The following is a 14,863-nucleotide window of genomic DNA, read 5'->3' on the forward strand; positions in this document are numbered from 1 at the left end:
CAACCTTGCGGTCCGAAACGTTACTGACGGCGAGACTACGATACAACGAATCTCCGTTTGCGACGTTACAAAGTTTCCGCCATATATTTTTTTTTTAAAAAAATCGCTCGATCATCGTTTTTGCACAAATATACTTTGATTAATTAGTCTTCGTTCTTTTAAGAATACTCTCCGAAAATTTTCCCCAGAAATGTCGAGCAGTCACGTGAAAAAAGAATCGTTCTCACAATGCTCAAAGCGGGTTCTAGGTTCCTCCTACTTTCTATTGGTAGTTACAATGTTATTTTTATGGTAACAGCCCTGTTAGCCCCGTTCACAATTCCTTGTTATTACCGAGACCTAATGAATGGATTATAAAAGAAAAAAACCATTGTAACTATGAAAAAACATGAAAATACGTGGGACCTAAAATGCTTAATGATCATTATAAGAGCAACACCTTTTTTTTCTCCGTGGTATCCTTTGAAAAAAATAAAGAAGAAATATGGGTGGAACTTTTAAAAGAATTGACTTGATCAAGATTCGTAGTTTGGTGATCTCACCATCGCACAGTTGTCAGATTGCGCGATAAAGTATATGTCGCAGGCAATTAGCAATCGCCGGCAATTTGCAAGCTGTTCACACGTTGTTTCAATAAATCGCAATGATCCGCATCGGCATAATGCAATTTTTAAGAGTAATGGTGTTCAAAAGTATGAGCTCGGCTTGAAGCGCCTTCGTTTTTTGTGATACTGTACGCTTTGTCACGAAGTTAGTTTAGTTGCCTGTTCGATCTCAACCCAACTAATGTCACAGAGTTCATTATACACGCTCTTCTAAGTGTGCATAATGTGCATATTCCTGCCATGTTTTTAAGGATGGAAAAGTGTCTATTCACATTACAGGCAACATAATCAGCACTCTAATCTTGTTTTTTTTATTTTTGAATTTTATGATTTTCTATATTTATCCACCACCAGCTTGTAAATTGCCGGTGATTGCTAATTGCCTGTGACATATAGATACTTCATAGAGGTTTTAAATAGGGAAAATTGCTGAATTTTCATCACAATCTGGCAACTATGCACCATCGATTCACGAATATTTTAAATTAAGGGTAGAAAACGAACCTGAAAATGAGGCCATCCTGAGCCATGGCGTAGACTACTCTGGGCATGGGGAACATGGAGCCGAACATGCTGACCGTGAGCCCGGCGAGCGCCCCGATGGCGACGATATATTGGCACTTGTACGCCCCCACTTGACCGAACATCTCGACCAGCCCCTGAGTCCTGATCCACCTCTTCGTAGGGAACTGAAAATACGATAGAATGAAAAAACTTGAGATGAGGTGAAAAATGAAAAATGGACCTTTGTGTACTTGCACTATGCACAAAATCCGTGGTTTTATAGACGAAACCATTAGACTAAATGGACCACATTTTGCAATAAGGAACCACTATTTCCGGTTCATTCTAGATTCAACATTGAAGCCATTGGTTTCCGTATGCAGAAAGCGCCGTAACCCGCACGAAGCAGCGTAACTCCATCCCAAGGTTGCCAAATGGACTCAACAATTAATTTATTTTATAAAGTTGCATCTATGCAGTTTTCATTAAAATTTGTCATGATTTTTGCGTGCAATCTGAGGAAAAATCCGTGAAATTTCCAGTTCGAACTGCCCAAAATTTTCCTGTTTAATATGCAGTTTACGAGGGGAGATTTGGCAACATCGAAATGGAGTTACGTTCCTTCGTGAGAGAAACGACGAAAGGTGCCTTTACAGAGGAGCCAGAGAAAGTGGTCCTCGTTGCAAAATGTAATTCAATGTTCTTCTCCTTCTTTCATAGAGCCAAGGCCCTGTTTGTCACCCTGATAAAAATTGGCAGTAGAATCTATGTCCCAAAATACCATAGACCTACAGCCGGCAGTAAGATTTTCAATAGCTTCTATAGCCGGCAACACAATTTCTTATAGCCTTTTATAGCCGATGGCGATTAAGCAACAGCCTGGCGATGAAGTGTATGCTAAACATTACTAATTACGGCGGCTAGGACTTAGTGAGTTTTTGGAATACCGCTATCTTTTGGGCCGCAGTGTCTTGATTTAATTTGCGAGGAGAGCTCCGTACTTTTGAAGGATGCCTGCCATTCCTAATATGTTGGAGCGCCTTCAATTTCGTATGATACTGTCGTGTGAAATAGTTGCTTCAACTTCAAGCGCCGCGGTACGCTGCGGCGCGGCGCACTGTGGATCGAAGGATAGGGCGGCGCGGACATAGGGTTATCGTGTGACTGTCAACCGCCATATGATACACAAATATATGTTTTCTACGGTAATTTTTCACGAGAAAGCTGAATATCATATTGAAAAGGCGTTAAAGTCAGCGGTTTGTAGGAAAAATTGATTTTTTTTCCCCTCTTTGAAACCCTTCAAAAAATAGTAAATGCTCTAATAATTATTGCGATTAATTATTCTTTTATTTGTTTCTGCTGAGCTACAAATATTTTGTTTTCTTCTTTTATTTTGCTGTAAACTCAATGTGAATATTTTTAAACAAGCAATGCCCCCCCCCCCCCTTCCCCCGCTTCCAAAATTTACTAGCTGGATACGATGCGCGGTTAAGTGAGCTGTTCAGGTACAAAGCAAAACTTAATTAAAATAAAAAGAGAGTTTATGACTCACAATGAAAACTGAGGGGGCAGAAATATTCCACTTATACAGGGTGCTCCAAGCACTGTTCCTTGACGAGCAGATCCAGAGCTTCCGGTAAAAGGAGTTTTGACTTTTTCTTCACCGTAATTTGGGGTCGGAGGCTCGAAATAATAGGATCTGAGGCGCGGAGACCAACAAAAAATGCATGATGCCTTCATTTGCAGTTTCGAGCAGCTTGCAGCTTTGAGACGTACTATCATCTTGATTCAGTTATCAGTATCGCTGATTGATCGCTTATCGTAGCGAAGTAGGAACAAACGCAAATCTGAGGATATGGTGACCGCTCAAATCGTCGCTCCTCTGACGTAAAGGCGTATCTCAATTTCAACGTGAACCCCGTTTTAGACATAAGTTCATCTTTCTGGGGCTCATGCGGAAATAGAGATAGGTACGCCTTCACGTTAGAAGAGCGACGAATTGTAAAAAACTCAAACCAACAAATCAAGTCGAACGATTTTTCACGAAAACCAGGGCATCATTTCTGCAGAATTGTAGGAGGTTGAGAGTAACATTTGTTTAAAAGAATAAAAATTACTGAAAGGGAGGGGAGAGTAAAATTTTATAAAGTCAAAAATCCCTAAAATTGATGCATATATTGACCAAAATAGAAATCAAATTGCGCTACGATCAATTGACTTAGTGTTCCCTCCTTTTTTTCGATATAGAAAGAACAAGATTGTGGTGTGCAAGATGATATATTGGCGTTGGAAGGGAGAGGGGGGGAGGGCATGACTAATTTATTCCGAAAGCCAATTCGAAACGGTGGTAAGTTATACCAACCCAATGGGAGCCTTCCAGCCTTCCTAGATGCAAAAAACTAGGACTTTTCATTTAAAATTCAAATATTGGTTTTTTCGAGGAGCGAGTTGTCATCACATTTATAGGCCTAACTTCTAAAAAGGCAAAAAAAGGCAAAACTTCTCAATTGATATTGGTTCCTAGGGATATAAGGAACATTCCTCTAGGTCGGTTTTCTTTGAAATGTTCTGAAACAATGTCGAAATCATTCACTGAATTTGGAAAACCGGGTTTTTTAGGGTACCATGTCTGTGCACTGATATTAGTATTAAAAATAAGGATGAAAAATATGGCAACGGGTGTTTCTCTCTCCCCATTGCATCAATAATAGAGGACAACCCCAAAATTTGATACAAAAATGCAGGATAATTAAAATATAGGGAGTAACGTCTAGGCTAAAAATGTACCCGAAATTCACCTCAATATGGACACGGTGTATCACACGTCCGTTACATCGCTTTAAATTTTTTTCAGATGTAATATTGGTATTTTATGTTCGGCTAAAGAGTCTACTTTAAGAAAATGCCAAGAAACATTATGTCCCTTCACTTTCATTTTTGGGCCTATGTCCGACCTTTACCATTGGCTCGATCCACTGTGCGGCGCGGCGGGCGGGCAGCCAGCGCTGAACGCGAATTGACGCCTACGAACCTAACTGGGATACTTCACGCATTGCGCAATGCGTGAAGTATCCCTGTTAGGTTTGTAGGCGTCAGTGCGCCGCCGCTCCGCTTTGTGTTAGGCTCTAGTATTTAATCTCGCGGTGTCGGCGTTTTTCAACTCATGACTGAAATGTTTGCACACTCTGTATGGATTATTCTCATTTTAATTGATGAAAAAAATATGTAGTAAAGGAAAATATAATGTGAGTTTTGTAAATATTAAGGTGATTCCGTACAAACTTAAGGATTTACAAAGCACAAGAATTTCTACACAATTTTTTATAGCCTTTTATAGCCGATGGCGAAAAAGCAACAGTCAGGCGATAAAGTGTAAAGCCCGGCGATAGGAACTATAGCCCGGCTGTATAATTTTTAATCGCTTCGTGTAGCCCGGCCGTATGATTTTTTCCACTTTCTACAGCCAGTTATATGATTTTCTATCGCCCTCTTCAGTCGGCTATAAGAACTCCTATGGTATTTTGAAACGCAGCTCCTATCGCCAATTTTTACCAGGGCAAGCATCTACTCTTCAGAAGTCAGTGATCTTCTCCAGGTTACAATGTTTTTCTCAGTTTCCATACCAAATGTTTTCTTTAAAAAAAATCAATGAACTCAGCTCATCAAGCACTATCATATCGTCATCATATCGTCAGCGAAACTGCAAAAATGCGTATCTCGGTTGCCGTGTTTCAAAATCTCGCTACTATTTCATTCTTTCAAAAGAGACCGAACCAACATTGTGACTCGAAGTGATCACAGAATATTCTTTATAAAGAGAGGAAAATCACTGAAATTTCAAAAAAATGACTTTCAGTAGTTTTTCATGTATTTAAAATATGACAGGAAGTCTGCAATGACAAGATGAGATAAGGATGGGTATAATAAATTCACCATGGCGACATTTTTAAGAGAGGGCTAAAAAAAACAGGGGTTTTAAAAACAGCCTGGAGGTTTTTAAGTAACAGCAAGAAAGAAGTGAAGAGGTTTTTTTTTTTCTTTTTTTTTTTCTTTATCTGTGTGCTTACCCAGTATCATAAAAGGGTTTCGCGAAATGAATTTTAGGATAGGCTGATTACATTGGAGATCTCAGGGCTCTGTAAACCCTCATCGGCTGTCATTCCTTAGATTTTGTAATACAAATTTGCAAGTCTACAGTTCAAATGCGTCAAAATAGCCCATAAATAAGCCAGGATTTCCTTTGAGTTGTCCTTATAAAAGGGGGTTTATCAAAAAGCGTTCGGTCCTCCCATCGTCAAAGGGATGCTCTGAACGCCGCGGAGAATATTTCCAAGGAGTTCCGACTTGTAGCGCGGAGGAAACTTATTAAAATGTAGGAAAATTAGATGATTAAACTACGCACGAAGTCGCGAAGATTAAATACTGAAACTCGACGAGGACCGTGGAGTTTTGACGAGGTACGAAACAAGGGAGGGAACTTTCCCCCGGTGGGAGATAAAGTTCAATGGATCAACAAGTTCAAAGTTTCATTTTTTGTTTTGTGCTCCTCTGTTTCTCGCAGCCTCCCATCGACTTTTAAAGAGCCTTTATGATGAATCAACCTCGTTTGTCTCAGTGAAAAAATCACCACGATACATTGCATCGAATACAACTCTAAACCCAACCACTATTATAGTATCTTAGGATGTCCAAGCCAATTATGAACAGATCCTCCAACATCTATACGTACTCATTAAAAACATAATCTAATCCCAAATAGCATGGTTGCACAAAAATCAAAACACTTTGGTGCCATTCTCTGCGTGGGATAAAACTAACACTCCGCGCGCACTGGAGATAAAAATTGACTTGAATTTTCTGCCGAAAGGATCCTCTCATGAAGCTAGAATCGTTAGATTCGATGAGGTTTTTGCTTGATATAAGTGGCTTTCTCCTTGATATAAACAGCATTTCGACGGTAACACTATCAGACCACGTATCTCGTTTGCGGTGTTTGAAAATCTCCGCGCCCATTTTATTTTATTGAAGGAGAACAAATCAACATCATTCCTTGAAGTTTCCAAAGAGAGTTCATCTCTTAGAGAAGAGAGATCACGGAAGTTTTCAAAAATTGATGTTGAGTAGTTTTTCATTTAAAGGATGAAGTGTGACGGGAAGTCTGCGACGTCACAAGCCGAGATACGTGGTTTGGTAGTTACACCATCGATTTCCTGTTGATTCAAGAGAAATCTATTTTCGGCAGCAATACCAGAATATTTTCGCTTGATCCTAGTCACCGTTTTCTAGAGCGGTGCGGGACGGATTCACCTTGGTAGGATCGGATTTAACAGAAATGCCCCAAGTCGCATGAGTATGGACCGAGCAAAAGAGATTTGAAATTTTAGACAACCGCATAAGAATCAATGCTAAGGATAGACGACTACTTTCACCAGGGCCGGATTTAGGGGGTGGTCACATGGGCCGCGGCCCATGGCAGCAAATTTAGGGGGCGGCAAATTTTGCAATTTTTTTAAATGGAGGTGTAAAAAAAATTGGATTCAGATGGACTCAGATTGGACTTGAGATGAAAAGGAGAAGCCCTCGGCACGGCGGTTGGCATGTAACACATATTAGCGCCTACAAGACTGCATAAATACTTCACGCATCGCGTCAAACACAGTGCGGTCAGCAGCGGTCCGCGTGAAACGCATAGCGCCTACGAGACTGCATGAATACTTCACGCATTGCGTCAAACACAGTGCGGTCAGCGCGGTGCGGCGCGGCGCCGTGGCGGAAGTTAGACCACATTCATGTTTGTTCTTTCATAATTTTTTCGTTCATTTCTCATTAATGGAAGGCCTTGTCAACATAGAGATAGGTTTACGGAACTTAACTTTCGCGCAAAGTTCCGTGAAATTTTGCAAGTCGTGTTGACAGGGCTTTCGCAAAAAATGTATCCAACACGAGTAAATGCGTCTCATGCACCCCTCCCCCTTCGGCACGATCACTCGATGGCTTTTATTGATATGATGTTTCAAAACGAATGAAAAGGGGGCGGCAAAATACAGGCGGCCCGTGGGCGGCAAAATACAGGCGGCCCGTGGGCGGCAAGTAGGTAAATCCGGCCCTGACTTTCACGATCAGTTTTTTTTCTTTTTTGGAAATTTGAATTTTCGGAAGGAGATTTACGACTTGTTGGAATCAAAACTACTCCCAACTATTTTTCCCCCAAAATGCGACTTATATTGCGTTTCTATCAAACTCTGTGCAATTAACCATTGAATGTTTATACGAACCTATTAGTGTGAGCATCATAGATGAGGTGACGTAGGCCATGAGAATTATTACTAAACTGCTAACTATTGCTAAAGGAATGGATTTCTTAGGGTTGTTCGCCTCCTCGCCCGTCGTCGCGATTATGTCAAACCCTATGAATGCATAAAAGCACGTCGCCGCGCCTGTGAATACCTAAAACATACAAAAAAGCAGAATTAATTTTCAATTTTTCAAATCATTTCAAATGAAAATGTATGAACAAACAATCGTAACTATGGCCAAAATAAAAAAGACTTTTGGACCGAAGTCTCAGTTCTCAGTGCTTTTAGAACAACTGGTTGGTGTGTGGATTTTGAATCCATGGTCGTCAAAAATTAATAGATTAATTTCCGCCGTGTTGGTCTGAAACCACATGTCTACATTAAATTTCCATCGGCACGCAGTGGATCGAGTTAATAGGAGAGGTCGGACAAAATTTGGAAACTTTAAACGCTTATAACTCCATTTATACGAAACTTTGAGGTTCTGAAAGTGGTTCCATTGGTTTTCTCGTGAAATTTTCTTGCAGAAATTTGCTTGAAATTTGAAATGTGACAAAATAAGTATCAAAATTGGCAATTTTAGTCAAAAATTTCATGTTCCACCTTTCTAATTGACTCGATCCTCCGTGCGGCATTGAAGAGTTATTGGTGCAAAAACGGCTCTCAATTGCAAAATCGCAATTCCAAAAAACAACGATTAACTATCTCATTATCATGCCAGGTTGTCACATTATCTGGTATGGCATTGGCTGAGGCTAAAAAAATTTAATTTTATCCTCAAATTAAGGTTAGCACGATTGAAACACAGAAAAATGTTGTTGGAAATGAGAAATGACGGAAATAGAAACAGTGTATTTGCGCCATTTTTGCGTACAACGACTAATTTGAGAGGTACATTTTGTGTTTATATGCCTGATACTTAGGCCGTTTTTTGATGGAGTCACTTTTAACCCATGGGGGATGCTAAAAGGGATTTTTATGAAAAAAGAACAAGTTGAACGAAAAAAAAAAACTGTAAAAAATTGAAATTAAAAACTGTAAAAAATTGAAAATTCCGTAAAATAATGATACGTATAATCCGAAAAGTTGCTCTGCACAAAAGGGCCCGATTCCGCTCGGGCCGTTTCTGCACCGAACTCCTCAATTATCAAAAGACGATCTATGGATAAAAACGAGTTTGAAAAGCCCGATTGATTAATTACACCCGAATTCGGCAATGGCCTCGAAGAATTTTAAGCCGAGCGTTTAGTTCATAATTTGTTGAGTTAGTCGTCTCCGCCGAGCGCTTTTGTTTTCCTTCATTTTTCATCGCACGTCGCTCTTCCCCCTCCTTTCGCGGCCCGATAAGCGCCGCCTCGTCTGTGTCTTATCTCGGCGAGGAGTGCCTCTCTCCACGGAGATTATGTTCTTTCGTGTCGGAAAAGTTACTGCCGAAGTTGTCAATTTCGAGTCACTCCTTCCGCCCCTCAGCCCAAAATTCGCCCCAGAAGCCGCACTGTTTCCCCCTTTATCCTGGTTCTTTATCGGGACGGGCTGGAAACTGTTTGAGGTGGGGCTGTGGGAAAACTGAGGGCTGCTTTTGATAAATACTCAACCAATCCAGAGATTATGAAGAAACTCTTTTTTCATTTTTTCCCCACATGAGAATATTTGGTTCATCTTCAGCAGAGGCTGTCTGCCTCCCGATATTTAAATTTTTTAAGGGAGGCTGGGCCGCGTTCAACAAAAGGGAATCAAAAGACATTCTCAGGAAAATTGAGTTCTGGATAATTTGAAACTTTTTAGAGGCATTTTTTGCCTGTCAAAAATGGGGTTCTCAAAAATTTTTAGCATGCGAAAATTTTATTTAAAATTTGTGTTTAATCATTGAACCTCACGAGAAAAAAGAAAATCAACCCTATAGCAGTGGCGTGGCGTGAATAATCGATCATCGATATCTCGCCATTTGAAGCTATGGTAAAGAATCGATTACTAAGGTGTTCGCTGCGAACACCCTAATAATCGATCTTTTTCCATAGGTTCAAATGGCATAACAATCGATATATCGCAATTCACGCCACGCCACTGCCCTATAGTCATGTAAACCCAAACCTATAGTAAACCCAAACGCCACGTAAGTTGGTTCTTTTTTGCCAGTGGCGATTCTTGAATGTTGGCAACGCATTTTTTCTCACTCTATTTAAACGTATGCAAAAGAATCGAGTCATGGTGAAGCAGCTTGCCTTTCCTAAAATCGATATTTGTAATGGATTTGAACGGAAGAAAAACAGTGTTGCCAACTTGCAAAATTGCCTCTGTTTTTCGCATAAACGCCGCCCAGTTATAAGGAGAGATCTGTACAGCCAATCTATACTAATAAAGCAGACTTCACGTTGATTGACTCACTCACTGACTCACGTATCAGCGGATCTCGTGAACGGGAGGCCGTGTGACCCTGAGATTCCGCACTGGGATCCCTCTCTACCCCGAGGCGCCGGATAAGGGAGGATTTCGCGATCCACCCGCCGGTTCGCGGGATATCGCGGTCCGCGCGGGTCGATTTTCCGTAAGGACAACGGGTGCGAGAGAGAGTGCGAGCGAGATGGAGCGATTTCCGCGGCTCGCGCTCGAAGACAGCTGATAAATTTTACGTGTGTTCTTATGGTGCGCGCAACGGGTGCGAGGAAGATGGAAGGAGTTCGGCGTCCAACGAGTGCGAGGAGGATGGAACGAGTTCGGCGTCGCGCTGTTGGAAACGCCGCGCCATGATTTTTGCGAGCTCCGACTCGTGCCTCCGTTGCCGGGCTACCCTCTCAGAGATGTGAAAATCTGGAAAATCTGTCTGTTCATTGGCATAGAATAAAGAGACTGACGTAGTCTTTTTAATCGCACCTCAAAAGGTTTTCTTTACTCAAAAAATAGGAACTTTGAAAGAAAACCTCAAAAAAATGAAAGTTTACAAAGGTTGAAATTTTCACATGTAATCCTTATGGGCAAGACGCAGCAGAAATGGAGATTGAGGTTAGCTATACTTGGGCTCCCACCCCCTCTGCCTTCAAAACCGGCCCATGCGCGTTACGCAGGTTTGCTATCTCGCGGCCATTCTAGAGGTGTAATTCGTTGGTCTCCTCTGCGCACATTGCCGCTTGCTAGATTGAAGGCGTTCTATACTGTGCTGACGGCTCGGTCACACTGCGCCTGTAGTCGCGGTGCTGACAGCGACAGCGGAGCAAACAGAACATCGCTCCGACATTCTTCACCTGCTTGAAATGAAGCGAGAAACTATTTGAACTCCGGAGTGGGTATGTGGTATCATACAAATTGAAGGAAAATCATACGTTTCCGCCCATCCCAAGCAACAGATGTTTATGCGTTGTATGCGCACATTTACGTAGTCTTAATTGAGTCAGAAATTCGCGTGTATGCCACGATATTGATGTGAATAACTCGCAATTAATTAAATGATCTTAGAAATTCGCTAGGAACACGACGTATTTGCCGTGATACCGTGGTGATTATCGTGTAATTTCTAATTTGTTTTACAAAATCCCTGGAAAAATCAAGTTTTCTCCGCGATGTAGATGACAAACCCGTCATTGCTGAGAATTAAACGAAACCGCTGGTTAAATCCCGTAATTTTCGCGGCTGAAACTCACCAGCTAACTTCAATTAAACATTGAACTGACAAAAGTATCAAATCTTTATGAAAATAACCAACTTTTGATTGGGTATTTTTGATTATTACATTATCATATGAGCTTACTGAAGAACAGACCAAAATAGCAGCATACTACTAATTTCTACTTTTTTATCACTCCAGTGTGTCTCGCCAATTTTGAAATAGTAGACGATAATTCAGAAACACAATTAGTAACTGATCACTAATCACAGTGATTGCTGATGGTGGGGTTTTCCTGTGCGTAGCACGGGTTTCCTGCTAGTATTTCTATAATTTTCGGCTCTTTGATAGGTTAGACTTTTCTTTCTAGTTTCTTTCATCGACATTTTTGGAAATTCAAGGGCGATTTTTCGGGGTTGTGAAACATTTTCGCTGCCAACATGAAGAAGGACGAGAGGAAGGAGATACTCGATCCCAGGCAAGATCAGGCATTTTTCCTTGAGCAGAAACGCTGAGTATTAGTTCTCACGTCTCATGCTTGGCGATTGTCGGAACAAATTGTTTCATTTAAAGTATTACCCGACTGGCACTCGGCCAAAAAAAGTCACAGAGCGGCCGAGGGAACTCACCCGGGGCTAGAAACTGGATGAAAAGGGCGAGGAAAAACCATTAAAAATAACGCCCCGGCACCATTATTCTCTATCCAAGTGTTGTTAATGTTTTCACCCCTTCGCATAATCAAAATTGCTGGCCACATAGTTTATCGAATTTGGCTGGTGAGAAATAACACCTCGAACACGTAGATTGGATTGCGACGTTGCAGATTTCGTAACTAACCATCGTGAGGATTATGTGAAATGTTTTCCCTTGATGAATCTAAAAACTTCGTTCATTAAAGAGGCAAGCTTAGTGTTATAAACCTTGGTGAAGATAACTTGAAAAACAAAAAATCTTTAATGTCAATCATTTAAACCACATTTTGCAATTAGAAACTACAATTTCTGGCTCAATTTAGGAACAACGGAAGTACCATTAATGCCCTTATGCACATAAGTGTTTTTAAGGATGAGCAAGAAATTGTAGCTCCTAATTGCAAAATGTTATCATTCAATGGTCAATTTTTCCACGTCGATTTTAATTATTCCTGCGAGGAAATATTTTAACTTTTTCAGGATCAATGAATCGTGTTCATGAATGACGCCTTAATAATGAAAACATTGCATCATAATATATGTCACGGGCACAATATAACACTCTTTTCAAAAAAGAGTTTTTACCAGTTTGTAAATATTCAAAGAACATTACCAGCTTCTCTAAAAACTGTATTAAAAGAACGCAGAATATCACAATGAAATACCCTAGGTTCGAGGTGGCAGCCGCCTCGTAACTTCCGCAAGCCCCTGATTGGTTTCAGACTTGGTCTAGTGATGTATCTTCACAGCAAAATACTTGCCAAAATTTTGCTAAAATTAAGCGTGAAAATATATGAGGCTAGTTTCATTCAAATTTTGATGTGAGATCTGAGTGTGGGTTTGACCCAGGTTGTATTGCACGAAACAATGCGGTCCTCAGGAGGTGCAGAGCGTCCATTTTGAATTGAGCTACGTAGCGTTCAGGGGAGCCCCCCCCCCCCCCTATAATATAAAATTGTACGCTGTTTTCAAAGCACCAAAACACGACGCTTGAATTTTAGGAGAAATTCAATCCAAGAGAGGAAATTACAGAACGCTAAAATACGGATCAAAGAAATACTGTCGAAGACAAGACTCCGACTGAATGGAATGCGCCGGCCTCGTGAATAGTTTTTCCACGAACTCGAAACTTATTTGCATTAGCGTCAGCATGGGAAACAAACCGCCCCCGCATACAAACTTGCCGATCCGACTTTGTTGCCGATTTTCGCAAAATAATCGCACATCGATGGCGAGACTAGAAAAACTTGTTGAGTCCTTTACTTCTATTTCTTTGATGTGAACGCTAAATGGATGACATATAACACTCGACCGTTCAAGTAAGTGGCAAATTCTCGTAAGAAATGGTCTGAATATTAACTTTTTCTTTTTTCCCGGAAACAACGTTCAACTCCTCAAATACTGCGTCTACTTCCATTGAAGGTGGTATATGAACTGTCCGGGTTGTAACGTTTTCTCTTTTCCCGGAAACAGCTCGAGGAAAAATTGAATTTCATTTTGCATTGGGGAACTGCTTTTTCTAGATAATCTATGAAAGCGCCCATCTACAACGGAAATTCAGTGGCACTTATGTCGTTTGTAATAAGTGCTGCAAGAGAGCTTTTTGTGTATTTGCGGTCCCGCGTGATATAGAAACAAACCGGAAATAGTCTTGCACGCATCGTCCAAAATGAGCTGTATCCTATGAAATCTAATGGGGATAATAGAACAAAAGGTTGGCGCAAAAGCAGGCAGATTTTAAGTAAATTGTCGGTGAACGTTTAAGATCGAATATGATACGAATTTTGAACTGGTGATTGCTTAGTCCTATCGATGTAAGCCAAATATTTCGACCAATTAGAAGCGAGAATAAATGAATCAACCAAATTTTTTTTAAAAATAAAGGAAAGGATTCCTCGATTTGCAGAGAATACGCAGGAGAGAGAATGACGTCCATCTTAAAATATTAACAAAAATTGAGTTCAGATAAATTAATTTATAAAAATACGCCGAGCACTTCATTTTAACCTCAGAAACTTCAATCAACGGTATTCAATCCAATCGATAAATGAGAACACGATTTTTTGAGGCGCGAAAGAACATTAATTACAGTTTTTTCCCACTAGGTGCATTGATTTGAAATATTTATCCACTCCCGTGAGTCAAATGGACATTTTCAATCATTGAACAGATTCATTCAATAGTTTCAACAGTTCAACAGTTTTTCGATGAAACTTCCGGAAACATCGAATGTGATAAAAAACAAATATGCCACACTCAAATCGTCACCTTCCGGCCAAAGTATCACAAGCGCCTTGCGACGTTTAAAAATTTCTGCCGCCATTTTATTGTTTTACAGAGAAGTTGCTGGTTGAATCTGTTTGAAAATTTCACTGAATTTTCTCGGCAGCACTAAGAAAATTCAGTGAAATTTTCGGACAGCATCGCTGAGCAATTTCTGCGTAGAACAATAAAATGGCGGCGAAAATTTTGAAACGTCGCATGGCGCTTGTGATACTTTGGTTGGAAGATGACGAAATGGGAACAGGATTTTTTGAGGCGCGAAAGAACATTAATGACAGATCTTCCCAATAGTTTCATTAATTTGATATATCTATCCACTCCGCGAGTTAAATGGATATTTTCAATCATTGGAATTCAACAGTTTTCGATGAAACCCCCGGAAACATCGAGTGTGATGAAAAACAAACGAACAACACTAAAAGATGATGCGAGAACGTATCATATGCGATAGCGAAAATTTAATGTTTAGGTAAACCTTTGACAACGTGGCGTCACCAAAGCTGCGCCAGCCAGAGGCCGGCGAATGAGAGGTGTCGTGGGCAAGTTAAAACTTTTCGGTTACAGCTCGGGTGTTTGCAGATGGCATTAAAACCTCCTCAAACAATCTCTACCGTAAAGTTTTATTTGCGCTAACACTTGGGCTAGTCGTGGGAATCTGATTCTCATTTTTCCTCCGGGGATTTATCACATATCGGCGGTGAAACCACGAAAACTCGGGCCTTGATTTTAATGTCTCGAAATTTCTGCCCTTACTTTATAATCTTAACAGAGCACTATCTAGACATTTTCCGTGAGACTTCCCTGGTAAAAATTGGCGACAGGAGCTGCGTTTCAAAATACCATAAGAATTCTTATAGCCGGCTAAAGAAGGCTACAGAAAAT

The 14,863-nt window shown here is 40.6% G+C and overlaps 1 protein-coding gene across 1 annotated transcript in view; it reads right to left on the bottom strand.

Annotated features, from left to right (window-relative positions):
• LOC109034410 (solute carrier family 7 member 14) overlaps positions 1 to 14,863 on the bottom strand; it is a 168,158-nt gene that overhangs the window by 28,817 nt on the left and 124,478 nt on the right. The window contains 3 exon segments of the mRNA XM_072299442.1: positions 1,110 to 1,264; positions 1,266 to 1,294; positions 7,388 to 7,559. Of these exon segments, the coding sequence (XP_072155543.1) occupies positions 1,110 to 1,264; positions 1,266 to 1,294; positions 7,388 to 7,559 (356 nt within the window).

This window comes from Bemisia tabaci, chromosome 4, assembly GCF_918797505.1.
Source record: "Bemisia tabaci chromosome 4, PGI_BMITA_v3".
Taxonomy (NCBI): Eukaryota; Metazoa; Arthropoda; class Insecta; order Hemiptera; family Aleyrodidae; genus Bemisia; species Bemisia tabaci.